The sequence below is a fragment of the Oratosquilla oratoria genome, chromosome 33 (genome assembly GCF_046742065.1).
Source record: "Oratosquilla oratoria isolate Oo_2021 chromosome 33, ASM4674206v1, whole genome shotgun sequence".
NCBI lineage: Eukaryota > Metazoa > Arthropoda > Malacostraca > Stomatopoda > Squillidae > Oratosquilla > Oratosquilla oratoria.
In genome coordinates, this window is record NC_134809.1 from 23,026,473 (window position 1) to 23,053,464 (window position 26,992).

The following is a 26,992-nucleotide window of genomic DNA, read 5'->3' on the forward strand; positions in this document are numbered from 1 at the left end:
TAATCTCTGGATAGAGTGTGACTTACCTCTATCCTACTTTGACTTTATACGCGTGAACGGTCAACTGGTCCCCAAATCTGCACCCCTAGGATAACTAGTCCCCCCAAAAATAGGACATCTCGCCCCCAATTATTTGTTTCATTTTTTTCATTTAAACAATATTTTGGGATATTTAGCAAGAATCAAAATATCCATAATATATTAAGTGCAATACTTTGTTAAATAATACACAGGTATTATGTATTACTCAAAATTGCAAGAATCAAAATACCATAACACATTATGTACAACACTTGATTAGATAATACACAGGTAATACACAAGAATCAAAATACTATTAGATATGTACAACATTTTTTTTAATAATACACAAGAAATGGCCTAGACGTTGGGTTGACCACCTCGAAGGTTTTGGCTGATGCCACGCAGTAGGTCTGGGATAGTTTTCCTGCCTTCCTTGTAGTCCGTCACCAGGTTGTACAGGCGAACTTGGAGCTCGTTGTAACACCGCTTGTGCTGACGGATTCCACGGTCATCCTGGAGGAGGACTGCATCTACGGTGGCTGCCTCTGTCTGGAGACACTCGATGAGCATCCATATGGTCGGATTGGCGTGGCCCATTAGACTGGAGAATTTATTGTTCTACCCCTGGCAGATGTTTGTGCGTGGCTCGTTGGCTAACGTGGCATGGTGCTGGTTCCACCGGTCAGAAGCGAACATTGGTGGACTGTGGCGAGGTGTGATTAGCACTTTTTGAGCAAACATGGAGCACATTACATTACTGGTGAAACACAAATGTGTTTTATTGGACTTCATCTTATGTTTAGTAACATAGATAAGATATTGGTGGACTGCGGGGAGGTGTGATTAGCACTTTTTGAGCAAACATAGAGCACATTACATTACTGGTGAAGCACAAATGTGTTTTATTGGGCTTCATCTTATGTTTAGTAACATAGATAAAAAGTTAAAAAACACCAAAACATATATACGGACAATAGAGAACACATTTGGACAGTTTTTAGAGAATTTGTTTTGAGGACGAGTTGACCACCCATCTTGTCATTCGGGGACCAATTGTCCTAGGGGAGCGGTTTTGGGGACCAGTTGTCCTACAATCCTTTATACGGTACCTAGCACTTCATCGTCTGACCTTGGTACTCCGGACAAAACATTTCCGTGTCGACCTCACGTGATAAAATTAACATATACTTATACTCTCCTTGATTGATGGGTCCACACATCTGTTGCTGTTATTGTTATATGACAGACACAACTATATAGACAGGACTTGTGGTTGTTTGCTGCCGTAACTAACAATAGTCTGATCGCCATATGAGAATGAGAGATCTCAGGGATTAAGCAGGGATGGTGAGTTTCCAGGCGGATGTTCTGACCTGATAGCCGGGATACTACTTCCTGGTGGTGACGTAATCCAATAGTCAATGTAACCAAGGGGGCGTTGTTTTATGGCAGAATTTACACAAATGCCTGCCAACTCAAGACATTATTGATCTGTCGAAAAGTATATTTAGAATTACAAGTCAAAATACTTCTACAAGTTATAACAGAAACATATGATTTAAATGGAATTGTTTCATCGACAGCGACAATTGGGCGACAAGACAATTCGTCGAACGTGACATTTCATCGACAGATATCAAAAATACATTTAAAGTACTAATTTAATAAATATATTCATATAATTTCATTTTGGAGGAATGCTAGAGTAGTTTAGATGATATTTCATGAGAAAAAGTTACAATATCAAATGAATTAAAAGGAGTATTTAGGACTTGTTATGCCACCTAAGTGTCTGAGGCTATGGGTCTACGACAGTTGGTCGAACGACAATTGGTCGACAGCGACAATTGACAAGACAATTCGTCGAACGTGACATCTCGTCGATAGATATTGAAAATACATTTAAAGTACTAATTTAATAAATATATTCATATATTTTCATTTTGGAGGAATGCTAGAGTAGTTTAGATGACATTTCATGAGTTAAAGTTACAATATAAAATGAATTAAAAGGAGTATTTTGGACTTGTTTTGCCACCATTTGTTCATTGATTGGCGACACTGAGACATTGCAATAAGATAAAATAATTACACATTATATGTTAAATACATCAATGTAAGTTTTGGCGAGGATACTTTTACAGTATTTCCGTACACACTAGCATATCACAGTTGTTCAGGATTTTTTCATGGCTAACGCGTCACCCTCCCAAGTTCGCTTCCAATCTGTGGAGTGTGTATGACCGGACACTAGCTGATGAGCCCAAAACAACAAACGCGCTGGAAGGTTGGCATCGCAGGATGAAATACTGTATCGGAAAGGCCCACCTGAACTTGTTTGAATTTATCCAGAATTTGTGCAGTGAGCAGTGCCACACTGAGACCTTGATCCAGAAGCTACTTGCTGGCGACGATCCTCCATTACCTCCGGGACCTCCCGTACAACATTAGTTATATGCAATAATTGTTTTTGTACTTTGTTTGCAATTGTTTTTAGTGTTTACAATTCAAATTGTTATTGTTTTTATTGTACTGCAATTCACTGTCTTACATTGGTTGAAATTATTGTTGAAATTGTGTATTATATTGTATGCAATTTATTATTTTGACTTTTGTCACAATATTGTTTGAAGTTGAGAAATAAATTGCAAATATCCAATAAAATTTTACACTCCATTGCTGATCCTTCCAAGAAAATCTGCTGATCTGCTTGGAGAATAGGCTGGCTCTGGTGATGATCTACTGCTGATCTAGGTAATCAAGATGGCTCAAATGGCAACAAAGTAAGGTGTCGGCGAAAAGTGCAATTGTCTAAAACTTCAAACATTTATAACTCTGAGCCTGGTAATGTTGAGTAATGCATCAAATGATCGGAAATTTCACATAGAACACAAATATTACCAAATATACACCAAAAGTAAAAAAAATTACGTGTCGACGAATTGTCACGTTCGACGAAACTTCGTGTCGACGAATTGTCCCATTCGACCAATTGTCTTTCGACCAATTGTCGTGCACCCTGAGGCTATTAGTTTTTTTTTAATACTTTTTATGTTAACTGGGCGAAAGACATATATTACAAGATTAGGGGATGATTTACATTATTTTTTATAAATTATGTGACATCTGAAAGTAAGAACACAAGAGATGAAATATCAGCAAGCGACAGGAAATTTATCTCGATGATTTTTCAAATGAAAGTTGTGAAAATTGACCACTCATAAGTATGCTCACCCATAACCGATAGGTCAACGGACAACTGATCCACAAAACTACAAACCTGGACAACTCGTCTACAGAAATATGGACAACTCGTCCACGCATTTTTTTTAGTGATACGTAATTTTACCGGTTTGTTATACATTTTACTCACATTTTTATATATTAGGCCATATAATCAAGGGGAAATAGAAAAAAATATGTATTAGGCCATATAATTAAGGAAAATATTACAAGAATAATACACTTTCGTATATATCACCTTATTATGAATCACATGAAATACATATCACAGATACTATATTTACATTTAAATCAAACTGAATATATATCACAATAAAGCTGTGGCTCTGATGTGGGGGTTTGTAGGACATTCTTGCTAAATATCTCAAAACTATCGTTTAAATAAAAAAAAAAAATGAAAAATGTCCTATTTTTTTTGGGGGGGGACCAGTTGTAAGGTGCTCGGACAAAAGGTCCCCGGACAAAAGGTCCTGAAATCTGCACCCCTGGGACAAAATGTCCCCAACGGCCTAGGTGGGTGGTCAAAATGTCCCCAATTTTTTTTTCTAAAAATTTGTCAGATGTGTTTTACTTTATTCCTTTATACAATTGACATTTATACAATTGACATTTCTGAAACGTTTGCTTACACAATTGGCTCATAGATTTATGGGCTGGGTCGAGTATAAGATATTTAATAAAATATCAAATATTATTGTACTTTGTGTTTATATATATAGATTCTCCTGAATTTAAGGGTTGTTATAAAACCACAATTAACTATGTCCCAAAATGTATAAACAGTTGATAAAAATCAATATTTGTTGAAAAAAATGGGGACCTTTTGTCCTAAATATCGGGGACATTTTGTCCTAGGGGTGCAGATTTCGGGACCTTTTGTCTGGGGACCTTTTGTCCCGGGACGTTTTGTCCTACATTCAGTTGTAATAGGGGTGCAGATTTGGGGACCAGTTGACCGGGGACCAGTTGACCGTTCACGGATGTGGGGTTGCCCACCTCGGAGATTGTAGCTGATGAATCGGTCAATGTTGGCTTCTCGGTACCTTCTTAGTATTGATGTTCTGCCTTCTCTGCGCCTATCAGCTCTCTCTGCAACACTTCTGATATTTCATCTAACCATCCTCATGGTCTTTTCTCAGTTGGTTTCCAGCCCATGACCTCTTGTTTTGGTCTTTGGGTCTCTTCTTCTTCCATGGTAGTCACATCGCAGTCGGTTTTTTTTTCAATTGTTAGGATAGAAGGTTCAACTCCTTATGTAGACTTTATGTCAATGTTCCTTTGCTGGCAAGATTTTGTTACTCCCACGATTAACACTAAAACTTTCATTTCAGCAGCCTGCAGCTTGTTTTTGAGTCGCTCTGTAATTGTCTAAGTATATTGTGCATTGTTTATCAGTTGTTTTGTGGACTGGACTATGGACTACCTAGAAAAAAACGCCAACGCTGGATTGGTAGTTGTAGAAAGGGGGAAAGATGTCTGTATGAAAATGAAAAGATAGTTGTGTATGAAAGAGGGCTATTGCCACCGGGCGATTTTTAGGGATATTTATTGTGTGAAGTGGCTCAGGAAGGGTGGACAGGAGACTTGGAGTTGGAGGCTGAAATCATAATATATACTGTGATGTTGCTTTACGGATATTTATTCAACTAACCTCAACCAACAAGTTATATATATATATATATATATATATATATATATATATATATATATATATATACATATATATATATATATATACATATATATATACATATATACATATATATATATATATATTATACATATATATATACATATATATGTGTATATATATATATATATATATGTATATATATGTATATATGTATATATATGTATGTATATATATATATATGTATATATATATGTATATATTGACTACATTATGACAAATAAAACTGAAGGTGGAAGAAGCAGACGAGGAGTAATGGGAGAATTTCACGCTTTAACGTTTCGACCCGCAGGGTCTTGATTACAAAGCTAACAACTCAAACGTAACAGGATATTTTATGCAAAGCGTACCATAAGATGACCCGTCCATGTATGAAATATTCTGTTATGTTTGAGTTGTTAGCTTTGTGATCAAGACCCTGCGGGTCGAAATGTTAAAGCATATATATATATGTATATATAGATATATATATATATATAAATATATATTTTTATATATATATATATATATATATATATATATATATATATATATATCTATATGTATGTGTGTGTGTGTGTGTGTGTGTGTGTGTGTGTGTGTGTGTGTGTGTGTGTGTGTGTGTGTGTGTGTGTGTGTGTGAAATACGGAACTTTTGCAATTCGAGGAGAATTAACACCTTTGAATCATTCGAGATGAGATTAACAATCTCATGTTTTAAACAGCATAATTGTCACACAGAATTCTTTGAAACTTCGCTTGCCGTGAACCTCGTTTCAATTGAAATGATTGTTTGTCTGTTCATATATTTAGCTCCCTTTGAGATAGGGCAAAATGATTTATTCACAAATATTTTTTCTCAAATCTTATTTGTTCTTAAATTTGTGTACTGCTGGAGAAACTACAAAAGTAAATTACCGATATTTAAACCCATTTAAAGCGAATGTGAAGATCAAGTACTTTCAAAATCTTAGTGACTGTTGTTCTGCCATCATTAAATTCACGGCATATCTTTTGGAAACGCTGTTGGCATTTTTGTTTTGTTTTGTTTATTGCAAACGTCCTCGTACTGTAAAATACTGAATGCCACCATTCCTTGGTGTTTCTTTAAGCTCTCAACCGCATTCCATATGGAAGGATGACTGTGACCAATGAAATGATGGGAAGCGTTGTTCCATGCCTCTGATGGGGTCACTTACTACATCATGGTTAATGGTAATCGTCCATAACAGTAGGATTAAATTATTCTTCAAATTTATATGGTTTTCACATTATAAGGGCTATCCTTGTATGTGGCAATATTATTTACAATATATAATTTGATTATAATGGACACGCACAAAGGTTCTTACATTACAGTAATTTTTTTCTACAAAAATGGTATATGCATTAAGGGGAAACTGCAGAAGTGGCGTGTTGCCACACCTCACATAAATTATATTATTTGTTCAGTCGTCTCCGTTTATTGTCGCTAAATGGACATTCCATTTCTGATGGATGGAATGTATCAGGTGAAGATATATATTGTACGAGTAGTTGTAAATGACAAAAATCAGAAACGATATATTGACGAGCCAAGCCATTTACCACTTGGTACCGAGTGTGTCAATATTTCTATCACTACTATCACATCACCACCACCTGCATATCACCGCCACTGGGACATCACATTACCATAACCATATGGTTAATACCACCATCATCATCACCACTACTACCATTTTCAGCACCACCGCACCACCGTCTTCTCTACCACTATGATTACTACCATCATCGCAATTACCATCATCATAATTACAACCACCATATCATCACTACCACCACCACTACTCAGTAACAGCTCGAACTTAGTCATTTCTTTATTGAAATGAGGTGTGACAGGTGAGAAAGTGAGAACAACTAAATTTGTTTCATCATCTACTAACTTAGGAATTGCAATGCTTAAACATAGGCAGGTGTAACCAGTTTGGGAGGATTAACTGTTCATATGTGAAAAATGAAGTGTAATAGCTGAGAAAACCTGTTACAACAACAATTAAAACATATTTCACATTTGTGTATAACTTTATAGGTTTTGGTAGTTAAAATATAGAATAAAAGAGCTTTTGTCTTCTTCATTGACCTTATTTTGTAAGTTTTTGTCTTTTTGTCTTTTTGGGGGATGGAGAGGCTGTTAAGGCCAGTCATTTTTTTTTTTTTTTAAAGAGGGTGTTAGAGCTTGTATTAGGGTTGGGAAAGAAGAGAGCAAGTGATATGGGGCTGCATCAGGACTGTGTCATGTCACCAAGGCTGTTCATTGTGTACATGGATGGGGTGGTACGGGAGGTAAATGCGAAGGTTACGGGCAGGGGATAGGAAATGATTAGAGATAATGGAGACAAATGGGAGGTGAGCCGGTCGTTGTTTGCGGTCAATACTGTGTTTGTGGCATTGTCAGAGGGAAGATTAAGGCAATTAGTGTCGGTGTCTGGGAAGGTATACGATTGGAGAATGTTAAAGGTAAATGTAAGGTAATGGGATTTGCAAGAAGAAAGTATGTAAGCGAGTTGGAAGTAAGTCAGGAGAGAGAATGGAAAAGGTGGACAGTTTCAAGTATTTGGGCTCGCATATGGCCGGGAATGGAGGAGTGGGGTGGAGGTAAGCTGTAGACTGAGAGAAATAAGTAATTGTATCGAGGGATTGAAAAGTGACATGAGAAACAGTCAACTGGAAATGGACGAGAGGAGATTATTTGGAATCTAAGAGAGGTAGAAAAGAGAAGTTTAAATTGACGAGTTAAACACCATTTGAGGACGGAGCCTTTATTTGTACGACGTTTCGCTTATTACAGCTTTTTCAAGTACTTTTTCAAGAGGTACTTGAAAAAGCTGTAATAAGCGAAACGTCGTACAAATAAAGGCTCCGTCCTCATATGGTGTTTAACTCGTCAATCTTGTCGGCAACTGCCACTTTCATGAAAGAAGTTTAAATATGTTTGAAATTAAGTTTGAATCAGAACGTAAGAATTAACGATACTGCAAGAGACCATAAGACCTACACTAGGCAGTTCCATGTCCATTACCATCTATCATCTCTATTCATAAATTTATCTAATCTTCTATAGCAACTGATTTTTCAGTGTTCACTACATGGTTACTAAGTATATTCCATTCGTTAAATTTTCTATTGGTAAACAAGTTCTAGGCTATTTTCTTCTTAAACCTAAGTTTGTCCCGTTGTAAGTAAATGACGATATCATGTTATATGCAGAAGGTAAAAAAAAACATAAAAGTATGAAAGAATATTAATGTGAAAGGTACTCTTGTAATTAGACTCAAAAAAAAAAAAAAAAAGGAAAAAGGCAAGGCAAGATTCAGGCACAAGGCACTCAGTCTATATACAGCTTGCCTGGAAAATATTTCCGAGGAGTAAACCATTAGTAGGTAACGAAGTAATTCTCGGAGTAGTACAACTTTTGATATACTGAGTTCGTGTTATTTTCTGTTGGAACACTTGTGCATATATTGCTACGGTAATAGATAAAAAAAATCAAATTCATGTCAATATCATCAATGATAGGTTTTGCACGACAAATATTGAGTGCATACCATTTCCATGTGTTGCGAGGTAATAATTATGTAGACACTTCGAAAAACGTTTTGAGAGGTGATGTCTTGCCGTCGTCTCCTCTGTCTGACCATTTTATGCTATGGGATACCTCCTTTTATATTTATCTGTTCAAGAGACGATTGGTTTGAGTTCGATGGAGTCGGCTTAGATCGATCGAACTGGATCCTTTTAGGTTGAGTTGTGCCAGATGATATATCAGTGATTATTAGAATGTACTGCCAGTAGATTTGCAGAATCCCTTCTTGCAATTAATCTCTCATTACGACAAATAGTAGTGGATGTTCACAGCAGAAAAGGTCTCCGATTAAAGTGTCAACCCTCTTCCTGCCCAGCATTCTATCTGGTGGCCGAGACAAGACCTTGATCCTCTGATAAAAAGAATCATGTAATGCGTATGCGTGACAGGCACCATTTACATGTGTTGACAGCCCACATAACTAATGGGCGTGCGTCGACGCGGAAATAAGCTTGTTATCGTATTAGTATTCCATGTAGGTATTGTGTGTGGCGGTACACCATAGCATGGGTGAATGGGTTTGTGCTGATAAGGCCAAGTTTTGCGGTATGTTATGATAACACAGGTGTGAACTTGCGCTGACAAAGCCTTGTATACGTCATTGTTCTGGGAGATGGTAAGGATAAAACATAGGAATGTTTGGGTTCTATACATTTTCAAAGAAATAAAGATAATTGGAAATCTTGAAACCGCTTATGAATACTAATTAAAATAAATTGATTGCCTACAGCTTATGTTATATCTCCTACCACTGTCCTTAAATAACTCCTGTACCATATCTATGTTCTTTAATAAAAGAGAGAGGACTTGTAGCTTGGTAATGTGGGCATATTTGCTGCAAGCTCAGACGCTTCCTCCTGCAGTGACAGCTGGACAATGGCATCATTGAAGAGGGTTGGGATGGGTTGAGTCTTCTCTTGGGCATCCTACCTGAGCTGGGACTTGACTTTCTGGACAACAACGTCAGCTCGATCCTATGAATGATTGTGTGGCTTACTGCTGTGGACTGTCTCTCCCTGGGTAGAGAGGCGACCTGGAGAATCCCTGTTGTGGCACTTCCAGAAGATGCGGCCCTGCTTGCTCTTCCTGTTGACTTGGTACCTGTGCCCTTCATACAGCAGTTGGAAAGCTCCTAGCTGGGTTGCAGTGAACTCCATGGTTGAATGAAGTGATATGCAACCCTATATATACCCAGGAAAGAGTGATTCTTGCAGAGGTGTGAAAGCCTCCTCACTTTGAAGACTTTATTAGTCAACACCCTTTATGTGACGCTGATCTGGTTATTCAACAGCCTGTGTCAGGCGTGACTGAGGAGTTTCACATCCGATGCCAAAATTTGAAACTCTTTGATGCACTGGGACACCTAAATCTGATTACTTTAACACCTCTGAGTGAGATGAGTCAGGGCTTTCACACTTGACAGTGTTTAAAGGCCAATGACTTCACACCTCCTGCCTTAAACTCTGATTCAAGTGAGTTCGCTATCATGAACAGAGTAACAATACATGAAATGAATAGCTGTAAAGAATTAAGAGATCGAATCTTATGTACAAAATATATCCAAATCAAAATAACATAGATACCTGCACACGCGGATATCAAAGGTAATGAAATAGCTGACAGATTAGCTAAACAAGGCTTAGATAACAATCAAATTGACTTCCCTCAAATAAAAACAGAAATTTACCATATTAAAACCATAGCAACAATCATATCAACCCAACTAAGGCAGGTCCAACATTTATAAAATAATACTGCCCAACATTATAAAGAAACCCAACCTAAAGTATTAAAGTACATGCATGCATATACCAAAGGCTTTTCCCCCCTTACACGGGGGGGGGGTTAGCCAAAAAGAAAAAGGCATAGAAACCACTCCCACCCATTCCATTTCTTATATATTCCACTCCCCTCCATCCTCCTCCCTCCCTCTTATCTTGACACCTCCTTGGGTATTGGCTGCATGTTATTGTGGCAAAGTAGCGTGCAGTTGATACTTTAGGGTCTATATGGGGGTACCTTCGGACCAGAGCCACACATCATTTTGTCTGTGATAGAGGAAAACCTCCGCCTAAAAACACACACACCGCATTTGTGACCTCAGCTACCAACATGACACGCCTTTTCATATCATCTTTTACTGCCCCAAATACACAACTTAACGGACTTCACTCAGCAGCTATTTCACACATCAAATAACCACACTTAATCAAGCCCTACAAAATAATATAGCAACAAAACTAATCTTTAATTTCCCAACTCAAATTAACAAAATATCCAAATCACAAAAATCAAATAATTACATAAAATAGATGATAACAAAAAACTAATATTATCTACTAGCCAAATTACCCGCGCGTTGCTGCGGCAAATGATGATCATTTTGATTTTGATAGAATTTGTGGAGAAAAGTTACACGCATCAGTATAACTCAATGGAAAAGGTAACACAAATAAAATGTTAAGAAAGTAAGAAAAAATCAATTTGAAGAGGGAGACGCCCTTTGGAAATAAAATATATTCGACCGTAAGAGAAGAATTTAATCAACTTTTCATTATCTTTGAACTCGAGTATATTACCGAGTAAATAAAGATAACTAATATTTAGACATTTGGTAAAATTATACAATCATTTTACATTTACATCCTTTCTCCTTACAAAGGCTATCATAGTTTGTGGCAACATTAATTTCACAACTGTAAATGATATTCATGAACACATACAATGGTTTGTTTAATCATAGTAATTTTTGTGTGGATAGGAGGCAAAGGGAACACGGGCTGACGGAAATACTTTTATTCCTGACTAGTTTCACCACTCAGGCGAAACTAGTCAGGAATAAAAGTATTTCCCTCAGCTCGTGTTCCCTTTACCTCCCATCCACATTCGTCACAATGTATACACAATAGTAATTTTTGTTCTAAATATAAAACAGCGACATCAATCAGATAATTTTTATGACCGTCGCGCAGAGAATTCGAACCTTCTGCTCTGGCGCCAAGAGGCTCCCAAGTCAGTGCCTTAGACTACTCAACTATCGATGGTTAAAACTCTCCGAACTCGGAACGTTACTGGACCCCGAGATTAGGAAAGACCGCTCACTGCGACCCGTATTTCCTGTTTCACCAGAGAGCCAACCACATGCCTCATTGATATGCTGAACGGACAACTGGCCCGCAAAACTGCAAACCTGGATAGCTGTTAACTTGCTTCCCAAATATGGAACCTACTTGTCTGCGTGATACTGGCATAATGTATTATCAGCTTTCTTTCCTCCTGTTGCCTGGTGACCTTCATGTATTCAGTATACTCATAATGATATCTTTAAAAAAATATTATAGTAAAAGAACTGTTGTATATAAATATACTAAATCCTCAAGAATAATCAATATATATTTATATTTATGGAAAGAATCGCCAATTGGAGAGACGTAATTTGGACTTCATGGCTGTAGTAGTTCAGCCGATCTAAAAGTTTGATTATAGTATATGGATTATTTAGCGATGCGTTCAGTATGGCGAAATGGTAGCGAACGGGATTCACTCTCAGTAGACCTGCGATCGAGGCTCACGACTGCCGGGTTTGATTATGTATCTTTAGAGTTTGATTGTGGGACGTTTGAAATACTAACATTTCTGAGATCGGACACCAACCTGGGAAGATTTGGACACCAAATGTAGAAAGTTTCAGTCATGAAGTACAACTTCTGTCCCTATTATTTGTTTAGCTTTTATTGAAATCCTAACATAAATATTCAAAACTATTTAATTTTCAAAGAATTTTTGCTACTTTAGAGATAATAGGATTATATGCAGAGGTATTAGATATCATTACCACAGTGTATGATAAAGTAATGCATATAAATTATTACCACATTGTATTATTGTGTAGTACTTACACAATGATAAAAAAAAATGTTTGAATTAAAGTTATATCATGCATAAAATATGAACAGTTATTACCAGTGGTGATCTACAATTTCGTCAGTATGTAAAGACGGCAATTTGAGAATCATTCAGTCACGAGGAGCTTCATAAACAACCCAAAAACCTGTGCCAGGACTGGGCGTAAGTCACTTTGTGATACTGCATCTGATTGAAGCAGAATATTAGGTGACATTTCTAATTTCATGTAATATAATATGTGCTAAGTGTATATGATTTCAAACGATATGATATATAATTTGTGATAAAAATCTGCGATATTTCTACATACGAATGTGTGTACATATGTAATGTGATTTATGTCTGATTTAATTATATATAAAAATAACATTTGAAAAATCTTTGATTTTCTAAGAGAAGCAAATTGTGACATTTGTCAATGGAGTGGTAAGAGATATTTCGACCGCTTATTGGTTATAGTCTTTCTAAAAGTGAGATGAAAAAAGGAGAGAAACGTTCTGCAGACGTAGCTGATACACACTCCGACCGAACTCGCCTGGAATCCACGAGAACCGCTATAGTTATTGCTCCATGCTGTATCTAAGTAAGGATTACAAAGGATTACAAAGGCAAAGCATGCCGACAGGAGACCTTTTGATCCATATCTAGGTCGGATGCAAAAAAAAAAAAAAAAAAATCATATTAATAATAAATTAAAACTATAACAATGTAAATAACAATTAAAATACATAAATAAATGCATTGGTATAGTTGAATAACAAACAAACAGGTAAATAGTAAATGATAATAAATTGACATATAACTAATAATAAATGGAAATCAGACAGACAAATTATAACAAAACAAAAACAAATAATATAACATAAATTATAATAATTACAGCATCTTACTCAGGTATTTATCTAAATGATTCTTAAAGCTTCGAACTGAACTACATTGCACTACCTGTGCAGGAAGTTTATTCCATTCATTAACTACACGGTTGGCAAAGTTGTTTCTACCTACTTCCAAATTGAATCTATTTCCGGACAGTTTGAGACCATTGTTTCTTGTCTGATTCTCATTCAATGTGAAAATTTGGTCACTTTTGATGTTGTCAATTCCCTTTAAAATCTTAAAGACCTGTATCAAGTTACCTCTGAGTCTACGCTTTTTTAGGGAAAACAGATTCATGTGCTTAAGTCGATTTTCGTATGATTTATTTTTGATATTTGGAATCAGTTTTGTGGCTCGCCGTTGTACTTTTTCCAGTCTGTCAATGTCTTTAATGAGATTCGGTGACCATACGGAAACAGCATATTCCAAATGTGGACGAACTAACGATTTATATAGCTTGTCAATGAGTGATGGACTTTTGAAATCAAAAGATCGCGCAATCAATCCCAGAATCTTATTTGCTTTCTCAGAGGCTGAAATACACTGCTTGGATGATTTGAGGTCGTTACTGATAATTACGCCGAGATCTTTTTCACTATCCACTTTTGTTAACGAATTTCCAAATAACTTGTAATCGTACTTGCTGTTATTTTTACCTATGTGCATTACCTTGCATTTACTTGTGTTAAATTTCATTAGCCACTTTTCAGACCATTGCTGTAATTGATCTAAATCTTCTTGAATATCTAATTGGTTTGAGTGATCATTTGCCATTCCGCACAGTTTTGTATCATCAGCAAATTTGGAAACAGTAGATTTTAGTCCATGGTCTATATAATTTATATGTACTATGAATAGAAGTGGCCCAAGAACGGAACCCTGAGGAACTCCACTTGCAACACTTTTCCATCCAGAAGTTTTTCCATTTAAAACAACTCTCTGTTTTCGACCTTTCAACCAATTACTAGTCCAACCTAATAGGCTACCACTTATTCCATGCAAAGCTAATTTAGTAAGTAGTCTTTCGTGTGGGACGGTATCAAAAGGTTTTGCAAAGTCTAGATATATTAAATCTATATTGTTTCTTTTGTCATAATTCGAGACAACTGAAAGATCTCTCATTATTTTGCCTGATCTCTGATTATTTTTAGTCTCTGTAAAGACGAGACGGTGAAAAAAGAGAGAAAAGTTTTGCTTGTCCTTAATTTTGAAGATATTGACTAAGGGCCAAACACCTTAGTAAGATCTGATAAAGCATACATCAAAGACACTGGCAGATTGGAAAAAAGTACGATGGGGTGACACAAAACTGATTCCAAATATCAGAAATAAATTATACAAAAATCGACTAAAACATATGAATGTATTTTCCCTAAAAATGCGTGGACGCAGTTACTAAAAGGATTATGACTGGGTAGACAGGATGGCACTGTGGGGGGTATTGCCGATATATGGGATTGAGGATAAACCGATAAAGGCATTTTTTCAAGAGTATGTGTTAGAATGGGAAATAGAGAGAGTGAGTGGTTTGAGATAAATGAGTGACAACGACAGGGATGTGCCATGTCGCCATGGCTGAAAGGGAGAAGTGGAGGTGGAGGTATATTGTAGATTAAGAGAAGCAAGTAAATGCTTTGGGGTATCAAAAGGTGTCATGAGGAATAGACATCTGGTAATGGATGCAAAGAAGAGATTGTATGAATGGATGATTGTGCCGACGGGATTGTAAAGGTCAGAGATGAACATTTTAAATGTGTTTGAGATTAAATGTCCGAGATGTATCGTAAGGGTTACTAGGTTGGATAGAGTGAGAAACGAGGAGGAGAGCGAGAGTGGAAAAGAATAAGGTTGATAAATTATTATTGGGATAATTTGGACACATGGGAAGAATGAATGATGAAAGATTAGTAAAAGAGATGTGGAAGAAAGAGATGGATGGAGTGAACTTCAGGGAACAACCGAAGATGGAATTGATGGATGGGGTGTTGAGAAAGTGGGAAGAGGAAGGCAGGAGAGAGGGATGAGTGGAGAGGGACTGTGCATAAACTAATCTTCTATCCTTTTACACTAAAGTATATAAGGCGTCAGATAACAATGGTAATTACGATATCATTTATATTGACTTTAGCAAAGCGTTCGATAAGGTGCCATGCCAGAGACTACTAAATAAAATCATTATGTACATAAACGACTTAGACGACAGGATAAATAGTGATGTTAGTAAGTTTGCGGACGACACTAAAATAGGACGCCTAATTAGGTCAGGAGACGACACAGAGATTCTGCAGGATGATCTTAACAAATTGTTCACATGGTCGGTGAAATGACAAATGAACTTCAATATCGCTGACAGCAACTGCGCCCCCCCACACCTCCAGTCGCGGACCTGTCCTTCCTATAAATGGTAAAGTTTTTTCAGCTCTAATTGAACACTGGGGTTTAGGAATGTTTCCTGTAGATATATAACTGAGGGATTGATTATAGAATTGAAAATAGAAAATTGAATTCTAATACTTCGGCAACTCCACTGGATGTTTTTCATTATTTTTTTTCATTTTCTTTTTATTTTTTATTTTTTTTTCATTTGCTCCGATTTCTTCCTTTCTTGGCCTTAGTGGGAGAAGTGGTTTTTTCCTCCCAATGCTCGGTCTGAACTGGATATGGGACTTAAAAGTCGTTTTGGAAGCTCTGAGGAATGAAGGTGCGAGTGCGTGGTTTGTTTGGTATGTGGGCAGAGATCTTTGTACCTTATCGGAGTGCTTGCTCTCAGTTTGCGTTTCAATGGTTCTGTATGTTTTCTTAACTGCAGAAGCATAGGAGGCTGCTCCGGAGGAATTAGTTGGGGTAACTCGTCTTTCCATCACACACTTCCGTGCCTCGTAGAAAGATATGCCACAAGTTGCTTTTTCGGTACAAAATCCTTTCTCTGTTTTGAAGGTGGGACAATCTCGGGAGGTGAATGCATGCTTGTTGTTAGAGGGGCAGTTGACAGATTGAAAGACATTTGCAGAGCAGGCATCTATAGGATGTTCGCCTGCACACTTACCGCACACGATCGTTTGACTACGACAAAACTTAGCAAGGTGACCATATCTAAAACACTTATTACAGCGCAAAGGGTTGGGGACATGTGGTCGTACTGAGACGTGGATGTATCCTACTTAGACATGGTCAGGGAGGGTTGTAGAGTTGAAAGTGAGGATATTGAGGGGGGTGTTGACCCGCATGTTCTTTTCCTGGTCCAGTCGCGTTATGAATTTGACATCTAGAATCCCTTCGTTTTTCATTTCTTCGAGGATGTTAGACTCGTCCATAGTCATCAAATATCTGCAGTGGATTACTCCTCTGGAGGAGTTGAGTGACCTAGGGAGGGAGGCAACAACATCGAAGGTATGAAACTTCTTGGCCTTAAGTAAGACGCGTGGAGATTTCCCAGAGTTGGTGGTAACTTGGAGATCTCTGCTTCTAAGTTTCCTAACCTGGTTGATATCATCAGTATGAGAAGACCGACATTTCTTCAAAATAAAGGGATTGAGTTCAGCTAATCGGATTTGGTCAGAGTGCCTAGCCTTACTGGGGTCGATATTAGGGTCGTTAAGGAAGTTTGCAGAGGTAGAGTTGAAGACTCCATTCTGCCCGTCGGGGTGTGGGACAAGCCCCCTGCTAAAAAAAGAAATGTGCTCAGCAGAGCCAAAGGGGACAATACTATAGGGGTCACACAATTCCTTGGCGAATGGCGACAGCCGTGTGGAATGACACGCTGTGTGCCCAGTGGAGACGGGGGTCTACGCTACTCTAAACTACGACAGATTTATACTAGATTTCGCCGGGCCGGACAACCGAGGAGTCTAACGAGCCAGCAAGGACTCGTGCGGATCCCGGAGAGCTACGAAGAGACGGAAAGGTCAAGGAGAGAAAGAGTTGGGAAATGGCCACAAATGGGTGGCGGTGTTAACTGCTAAAATTAAAGCCATCCAGTCAACTCTAGAGAGCAGACCTTACAATCATATTTGTCCTCGTGCAAGGACCGACTGTCTGCTGCCATTTGCTGCTGACGTCTATCGTTGTTGACTAAATGACGAGTTTCCCGTCCGTCATGACATAGATTATATGCAATCAATATTTTATTACTTTGTACAAGTTATACAATAATGTTACATGTAGATGTTTTCTTTTTACATTATAAGGGCTATCCTCGTACGTGGCAATAATATTTACAATGTATAATTTGATTAACATGGGCACACACAGTATTTGTTACGTTATAGTAATTTTATTTTACAAAAGGGGGCCCTGCAGTAGTGGCGTGTTGCCACACACAGTCAGTAATAGCTGTTCAGATAAAGAGGTGCAGAATGTCATCAGCAATGACCTCTTTCGGAATATAATATCATTCCTTTGCTATCTTCCATTACGTGTTTTGAAAACTAACAATTTATGTCTCGTAGATATATCCCTGATATAGAATACCAAGAGTAGCCATTGTCTTATTTTCCTGTTATTCTTATTTTCCTTCCACTTTCCTCTTAAAAAAGGTTGGCATATCACTACCAAAATAAACATATTCTTTAGAGGTAAAGTTTATTCACACTTGGAATATTTGCTTGATTTCAAGATGAGATACATAGTACAGATATATAGTCAAAGCAAAACCATATAAGAACATTTATATAAATTCAAAGTTTTGTTTCATTCCATCAGTGTCCACTCTAGTATACTACAATACGAGTGTTTGCATAGAAGTGTAGAGAGATTTATAAATTCATTTCTATGAATGAAATGAAATTGTCCTGTTTTCTGTCTTTTGGATAGGTCGGTAATTATTGAGAAGGAGCTCGCCATTGATATCTCTCCAAGTGCGTAGGAGCGCAACCTGAAGAGTAGATGGAAAATCAGCGCCCATTAAAACCTTTGTCAGCTTATACATACATACATACGTTCGTAAAGAGCTGGAGTCCAGGAGCCATGTTATCGGAAAATTTCGAAACACTGGACTCAGAGTAACAGAATTTATTACTGACGTTTCGAACCCTGTCCGGGGTTCGTCCTCAGGGTTATGTATAATATGTTTAATATGTATAATATGTATAACTCTGAGGACGAACCCCGGACAGGGTTCGAAACGTCGGTAATAAATTCTGTTACTCTGAGTCCAGTGTTTCGAAATTTTCCGATAATACATACATACATATATATACTAAGGCTTCTTCCCCCTTACCAGGGAGGTAGCCAAAAAGGACAAGGCATAAAAGCATTCTCACCCATTCCATCCCCGAAAACACTCAACACCCCTCCACCCTCCCTCCCATCTTAGCACCTTCAGCTTATAGTATTGGAAAAAGAAGGATGCAGGTTAGTACTCACATCAACTGCACTGATTGACACTGGTGTTTTGAAGATTGTCCAGGTGACGTCACCCAAGCAGGGTGGTGTTGTTGTAGACCCAATGTACCTGTCAACAATAGAATTTCCTCTCAGTTGGATGGGGCTCAACTTTGAGATAACAAGTATTTCACTCAATCACTCTGATTCACTTATCTGAAGAGAAAGTTACCAACACTCAAATGAGACTTTTGTACCTGTAATAGCTGCTTAGGTCATCTGGGAGGAAGTCGTCTATCACAATCATATCTCTATTCTTCAGTCTCAACTTGTCCCCTGCCTACGCAAAAGAAAAAAGAAAAAAATCATTGACATATAATGTTTTAATACAGAGTATATCAGTGAAAAAATGCGGCAAGACATAAATTTTGCTACATCAACTGATGAAAAATCGGACCTCCTCTATTTCCACGAATTCGTCCCACAGAGGATAGAGGACGCTATCTCTTGGGTATTCGTCATCGATGTCAGCGAATACACCCAAGACAGCGAGCGACCCATCCTTACTCTGGTGAACAAAGTGGATCTCAAGGGGAAAGCTGTTCAGAGAGAGAGAGAGAGAGATAAGTTTGCAGCCAACAATAGCATTTGGTCAACGCTTTTTCTCATTAAAATTTTTTTTCAAGTAACTTACGCTTCGCCGTCGACGGTATGTTCGGATCCTAAGTCATCATACTCGCCCCAATGGAAGTGAAGCTGCACAAACGTGTATGTTTTATTCAGAATTGACATTGTTGGTGGCTTCTTGTACTTTCCTTCCAACTTGGCTGGAATGCATTCAGTACTGTAGTTTGTATCCTAATATACACCGATGTCAACATGTCCATATATCCCTATCTCTAGTTGTATACGTGTTTGTGTGCAGATTAAGTGAAAAAGTGTATAGTCATTTGATAATGTAGATCTCTCATTATATACAAGGTAGATGCTTACTAGTAACTGTTTATTTTAATTTGAAGCGTACCTGTCCGTCCATCGTTTTTGAGGAATTGCTTCTTTGGTTTTTTGTTGTAGCCCTTGAGTACCAGTGGTTTCGAACTACTCGAAGTCAAGTCTTTAACCGCCGGGAGGTCGATGGGCGTCTGGAGAGGTCCTCCGCAGTCCGGATAGTTGTCCGCCCATGTATCGGGTCCTGCAGTGACGCGATGTTTAGCCTTTAAAAACAATACTATGCACATCTCCAGATTTATTCATACCTCCATGTTAACCCACTGACCTGTATCTTGTCCATATAAATAACTCCAATCGATATCAACAGTTCCCTTGTTTTCATCGCTTTTATTCTTCATTTTTCTCGTCTCTAGGCAAGCGCACATGCTCTGAAAAAGTTGATGGCGTTGTTACTACAGTTCGTACTCACGTGAATGTCTTCACATTACCTTTACCTCATATATATATATATATCAACATTATATGTAAAGACAGAATAGGAGAAAACTATAACCCTCCTGTTCTTACCAAGATTATGGTCAAAATTCGAAGGACTTGGACCATCATGGCAGAGTTGGCTGAAGAGAGGATAGCGCGTTAAGTTTGTGGAAAGTGTTATGAGAAACATTTCAATAAATAATAAATATCATGGCTGACGTTATCATCAGTCGAACATGTGGGATCTTGATTCTAGTCGTCTTTATATCCAACTCTTTTAATGAATTGTTTTTACAAACCCTTCCATTGGAAGGGAGATATGAAAACACATCAAATGAATTATATGATTATTTGATTTAATTTTCTTCTGATTCAATGATTTGGTGTATTCTGGGAAAAGCCGATAGTAATACTGATATATATTAAAAGTTCCACATGAAAATGCTCTTCGATCCTAATCAGATTTCCTCTTTAGCATAAAGAAATGTCATATAGAAGCAAGGGTATCATATATACCGGGACATATAGTCATGTGATTTAGCGAAAGAACGTCTTGGGGAATTTACACAATAACCTGAGGGTGGCCAGGTCTAAGTCATTAGGAGACCATTGATTTAGTGAGGTGTTGAAACTACTGGGGTTGCATTTGGATAAGGATTCAAGTATACTTCTCTTGATATTAAGATTTGAGTTTAGCCTTTTTTTTTCCCATTTCGTCATGTGTTTTTTGTATTCTTAAGCTGGTTGAAAAACACCAAATCAATTAACCCCCACCCACCCAACTTTTCAAACGTGATCGGATGTTTCGAAAAATTATCAAACCCTGTAGAATCCCTAAATGTACTGCTACTGCCTGAGGGTAGACCATCAGGAGCTACTGCCAAAATGCTTCCTTGATACTTTACATTTGGCTACCTCATTCCCAGGACCTGCGTTGGCGCGCCCACTTTCAGAATATCGTCTATGCCCACGGAGAGAAACTGGTCTCGTTTTTTCACTGCCTGTTGCTATGTCCTGCCTTACGCAGAGAACCCTACGAGCCTAGAAAATCTACTGAACCATGGGAGTTCAGACTCAGGTCACAGTAACATCATCGTGGTAGTTTATCCTTTCTCTTCTTTAGCCCCCATAGGCCCTAGATGTCCACTTTCTCTCCATAAGACAAACTTCACTAGCCAGCATTATAACTATTTTAGTTCTCATGTGGTTCAGGGAGAGAGTTTTTTTTTATGAAGGTATGCTGAATTGTTTTCTGTGAATATGACACAAAGAAACAACATAGACAGGAAGTTATCGACTAGAAAATTTATATTTGTTCGGTGTACACAAAGTTCCCTTGACAAACGTGAATCCCGATTTATCCAACTAACCTGTTTGAGAACGGTAGAGCTTTCTTCAAAAAAATCGGCCGGCTGAGCAACTTCAGATGCCTTTTGGAGATCGAGTTGACCTGGCAGGTAAAGAACAATGTTATAAGTGATCTCTGGGTCGAGTGTGACTTTCCTCTAACCTATGCAGACTTTATACTGTACCTAGCACTTGGTTGACCCTGGCGCTCTGGATAAAACATTTCCGTGTTGAACTCACGTGATAAAAATGACATACACTCTCCTTGATTGATGGGCCCACACATCTGTTGCTGTCATTGTTGCATGACAGCCACAAAACAATATAGCCAGAACTTGTGCTTGTTTGCTGCCGTAACTAGCAATAATATGATCGCTATATGGAAACGAGATCTTAGGGAAAGAGCATGGATGGCGAGTTTCCAGGCGGGTGTTCTGGCCTGATAGCCGCGATATTACTTCCTAGTGGTGACGTAATCCAATAGTCAGTGTAACCAAGGGGGCGTTGTTTTATGGCAGAATTTACGCAAATGACTGCCAACTCAAGACATTATTGGTCTGTCGAAAAGTATACTTAGGGTTGCAAGTCAAAATACTTCTACAAGTTGTAACAGGAATATAGGATTTAAACTGAATTCATCACTGAAATACTTGTTAACAATGGTCTTACATCCCTAGTGTCTGAGGCTATTACAGGTTGTAACAGAAATATAGGATTTAAACTGAATTCATCATTGAAATACTTATCAACAATGGTCTAATATCCCTAAGTGTCTGAGGCTATTACTATCATAATGTATTTTCTTTACTTTTTATGTTTAACTGGGTGAAAACCAAATATTACAACATTAGGGGATGATTTACATGTTTTAATAAATCATGTGACATACTGAAATTAAGAACAAATGAGCTGAAATATTTGCAGGCTACAGCAAAGTTATCACGATGCTTTTCAAAATTAAAGTTGTGAAAATTGACCATTCAAATAGGCTCATCCATAATTCCGGTAGATTAATGTGGTGAACGGATAACTGATCCACAAAACTACAAACCTGGACAACTCGTCCACAGAAATATGGAAAACTCGTCCACGTATTCTTTTTTAGTGATATGTAATTGTATCTGTTTGTTATGCATTTTAGCCACATTTTAAAACATTAGGCCATGTAATGAAGGGAAAATACAAGAAATTTATATATCATTAAGGAAAAATATGACAAGAATAATACACTTTAGTATGTATCACTTTATTACAAATTACAATGAAATACATATCACAGATACTATATTTACATCTAAATCAAACTAGATACATATCAGGAGGTGCCAAGATAAGAGGGAGGGAGGAGAGTGGAGGGGAGTGGAATATACAGTATAGGAAATGGAATGGGTGGGAGTGGTTCCTATACCTTTTTTTGGCTCCCCCCCCCATGTAAGGTGGAAAAAGCTTTTGGTATATGTATGTATGTGTGTCTCAGAAGTGGGATTGTCCTCCCGGAGATTGTAACTGATGAATCAGTCAATGTTGGCTTTGGTTGAAAGCAATGTGGCCACTCCTTGGATTTTTTTCCCCCAAGATCTTGGAATTTTTGCCATCATCTTAGGATCTTGGATATAAATTGTAAAAAATGAACAAATCTTGGATATTTTTTTTCGCCAAGATTTTTTTTTTTTTTTTTTTTTTCACAATTCATATCTACAATTCCAAGATCAAGGCAAAATCCCAAGATCTTGGGGGAAAAGCCAAGGAGTGGCCAAACTGGTTGAGAGATGGACGAGTTTTCTCCAGCTGCTACAAAGGATTACATATAGGAAACCTTTTGGTCCATAACTAGGTCGGATGCGAAAAAAAAAATGCTGTAATGATGTTGTAATGATTACCATTTATTCTATATTATTTATTTTTGTTTTGTTATCATTTGTCTGTTTGATTCACATTAATTATTAGTTATATGTCAATTTATTATTATTTACTATTTATCTGTTTGTCTATTGATTAACTATACCTATGCATTTATTTATGTATTTTATTTGTTATTTACATTATTATAGTTTTGATCTATTAATCGATTTTTATTTTTTTCGCATCCGACCTAGATATGGACCAAAAGGTCTCCTGTCGGTATGCTCCGCCTTTGTAATCCTTTGTAAATAATAATGATAAATAAAAAAATATAATAATATAAATAATCATGAATAAAATAAATGCATAGGTATAGTCGAATAATAAACAAACAGGTAATTAGTAGATAATAATAAACTGACAGATAAATGATAATAAATGAAAATCAAGCAGATAATAAACAAACAGACAATAATAACAAACAAGTAAAAGCTTCTTGCTTAGATGTTTATCTAAACGAATCTTAAGAAGATATATATATATATATATATGTATATATATATACATATATATATGTTTATAATTACACACACACACACACACACACACACACACACACACACACACACACACACACACACACACACACACACACACACACACACATATATATATGTATGTATATGTATTTACCAATAGAGTGATTACTGAATGAAATAGACATAGTAACCATGTAGTGAGCGCTGAAACGATAGGTTGTTTTAAAAGAAAATAGAATAACTACGGATAGGAATGATAGTTGGTAATGAACATAGAACTACCTAGTGTAGGTCTTATGGTCTCTTGCAGTCTCCTCCATTCTTATGTTCACCCTATAGTATGGTTGGCTTGAGTTGGTACAGTGACCCAGAGTTCGAATCCCCTAGCTAGTTTTTTTTTTTTTAACTGTTATTCACGATTTCTCCTTTTTTCTGAAAGATTTTCTTCAAATCGGAGAATCCTACTTTCCAAAACTGAGTCTACCTTGCCTCTGTATTTCGTCCTTTGACTTTGTTTTTTTTTTATCTACCGACTGAAGTTCAACTGTTACAATCATATTTTTCTATAGGACCATAGTATTTTCAAGAGCCAATGATGTGTGTGTGTGTGTGTGTGTGTGTGTGTGTGTGTGTGTGCGCGTGTGCGTGCGTGCGTGTGTGTATGTGTGTGTGTGTGTGTGTGTGTGTGTGTGTGTGTGTGTGTGTGTGTGTGTGTGTGTGTGTGTGTATTCACCTCGGATCTGCTGCAGTCTCTGTCGAGTGCATGTGTGTGTGTGTGTCTGTGTGTGTGTGTGCGTTATTGAGATATGAAGTTAAATTTTGTGTTCTATTTTTTATTCTTTTTTTCCGTACTTCTGACTACAAATACACGTGTCATAGCTGGGGCTACAACAGCTGCCGAAGAGTTTTTGTCATGAAACGTGAGGAGATTACGAGCTGCCTCGCTGCATCCCACACAGCCGCCTGTTCTACTTTTGCAGAGATGAGATGAAATAGGACAGAAAACGGAATAAAAAAGGACAGGCACACTACTCTACGACGCATTTGTTTCCGCCAAAGTTCTTGCCCGATTCCCAAGTGCGTCATTGAATAAAGCCCCGGTCGCACCAGGCTTACGACCTGTTTCCGATCACCTTCGACTGTGGCACTTTTGTTTCTCTTATGGTTAGCGCCATGCTATTTCATATTCGTCTTCATGACGAGGAGGAAGGGGAGATTCGTTCCAGTTGCATCGTCTTGAATTCTTTTTTATAAACAAAGGAACAGCACAAATCAGCCTGGTCGCCGCTGGTCGGAAATAGGCCGTAAGCTTGGTGTGACTGGGCCCTAAGAAAAATCGTCTTGGGACCTCAAGTCAAGAGCAATAGGCCCGCAGTCATGATTCGAGGAGGGTTCAATCCCGCTTTTTTTTTTTTTTTCTTAGTTGACTTTAGCTGACTTTATTCACCTGAAAATGGCAAACTTGCCTCGATACCTCACTGCATCAGGACCCCAGGTCATCCCAAGTATGTCATTTATGTAAACAGAATTGTGTCGACAGACACAATGAAATCTGCCAAACGCTATCACATTACTGGGATGAACTACAAAGCAACTTTTAGAACGTTCGAAAATCATAAGAATAAAAGATTATACCAAATGAGGAATTACTGTCTTTTCAAAGAAGTATCAATCGACTAATGCTTTCGTGTGTCTATCCGGAGTACAGGCATTGTTACGAATTAGGCATTATAGACTCCCTGACGGTCCATCAGCCACTATACTGCACACAATAGCTTCCTCTAGCACTTCCAAAAACTGATCCGCGCATTTTCTTCGGGATTAAGAAACGCTGCTCCATCTGTATGAAATCGCCGAGTGGCCGATGTAACTGTACCAAAACTCAATTCTTAATTCAGTGACGCCTTTGCCAGGAGACCCAAACCCGTGAGCAGTTAACGAATTCGTCATGGTGACGTTATTCAAATTAGGAGACGGCAACTTATCGAAAGAATTAAGAATTTCTCCCCGCCATTGCGAGACCATCACGCTTACGATTACTCCACCTCTGCACATATTCGCTTGGTTGTGGGTTCGAATCCCGCACTCTTCTCCCCCTCCCTGCAGTAACTGCAACCTACCCCGACAGCCCAAACGTATAGGGGAAAAGTTATGTATTCGGCCGGAACTATTCAGCGACTCCTGGCGTCAGGGTTGACGAACTCTACAGATCTTCTTTTAGCTAGCGGCAACGACTTCAATGCCATTTAGGACAGGTAATCATGGTGGGCCAATGAACCTCACATCAAGTCATGACCTTCTTGCCTTTACTCGCTTTGCTGTACTCGAACTGTCGATGTGCCCAGGCAGTCACTATTCTGCTGGGAGAAAGCACATTGACAGTTGTTGGGCTACCCCCTTTATTGGGGGCAATGCGACCTTTACAATCACCTCTTCTGCTTAACGAAGGTCTTCTATACACAATAAACCATCGTTCGGCTTCACCATTGAGTCCCGCGACCTCCCTCGGCTGAAAGAAATCACTTGTGGTCGGATTTCATCATAAGGCATGATCACGACGCGGCCCCTAGATGCGCCCATACCCTCCTATTCTATTCTATTCTATTCTATTTTATTCTATTTTATTCTATTTTATTCTACTTTATTCTATTTTATTCTATTTTATTCTATTCTATTCTATTTTATTCTATTTTATTCTATTTTATTCTATCTTATTCTATTCTATTCTATTCTATTCTATTCTATTCTATTCTATTCTATTCTATTCTATTCTATTCTATTCTATTCTATTCTATTCTATTCTATTCTATTCTATTCTATTCTATTCTATTCTATTCCATTCCATTCTATTCTATTCTATTCTAATCTCTATTCCATTCTATTCTATTCCATGTAGCGACTCCATTCGCGTCCCCTTCTGGTGTTGTTGTGACCAGGTGAATTTATTTGTTGCGCAGTGACGAACTTCCCCGTGATCCAACCTCCGGCCCCTTCTTGTGACTTGCGACTTGCGACTTGCGACTTGCGACTTGCGACTTGCTAGAGAAGACCACCCGCTGGCACGGGATCAGTTTTTGTGGGAGGGGAAGAGTGTCTGTAAGAAAGTGAAAAGAGAGTTGTGTATAAAAGAGGGCTTCTGCCACCGGGCGTTTCTTAGGGATATTTATTTCG

General features: G+C 37.9%; 2 protein-coding genes across 2 annotated transcripts in view; both read right to left on the reverse strand.

Annotated features, from left to right (window-relative positions):
- Positions 1-642: 642 nt before the first annotated feature.
- LOC143017943 (carbonic anhydrase 6-like) lies at positions 643-21,642 on the reverse strand. Its single transcript, XM_076172980.1, has 11 exons — positions 21,464-21,642; positions 20,184-20,233; positions 19,942-20,044; positions 19,690-19,857; positions 19,360-19,492; positions 19,123-19,264; positions 18,923-19,005; positions 16,823-17,006; positions 6,720-6,860; positions 1,319-1,419; positions 643-781 (listed from the first exon to the last, which is right to left on the reverse strand). The coding sequence occupies exons 2-11, from the start codon at positions 20,220-20,222 to the stop codon at positions 643-645; spliced, it is 1,233 nt and encodes a 410-aa protein (XP_076029095.1). The 5' UTR covers positions 20,223-20,233; positions 21,464-21,642.
- A 4,463-nt stretch (positions 21,643-26,105) lies between these two features.
- The window catches only part of LOC143017944 (carbonic anhydrase 1-like), a 20,942-nt gene continuing 20,055 nt past the window's right edge, over positions 26,106-26,992 (reverse strand). Inside the window, exon 9 of the mRNA XM_076172981.1 lies at positions 26,106-26,330. Coding sequence (XP_076029096.1) covers positions 26,106-26,330 — 225 coding nt within the window. The remainder of the gene's footprint in view (positions 26,331-26,992) is intronic.

Excerpts from the sequence above, each read along its gene's own strand:
- LOC143017943 (XM_076172980.1), bottom strand. The coding sequence starts at position 20,222 with ATGATGGTCCAAGTCCTTCGAATTTTGACCATAATCTTG. Across the intron at positions 19,265-19,359 it reads CATACCGTCGACGGCGAAGC|CTTTCCCCTTGAGATCCACT; the intron begins GTAAGTTACTTG and ends CTCTCTGAACAG. Across the intron at positions 19,006-19,122 it reads AATTCGTGGAAATAGAGGAG|GCAGGGGACAAGTTGAGACT; the intron begins GTCCGATTTTTC and ends TCTTTTGCGTAG.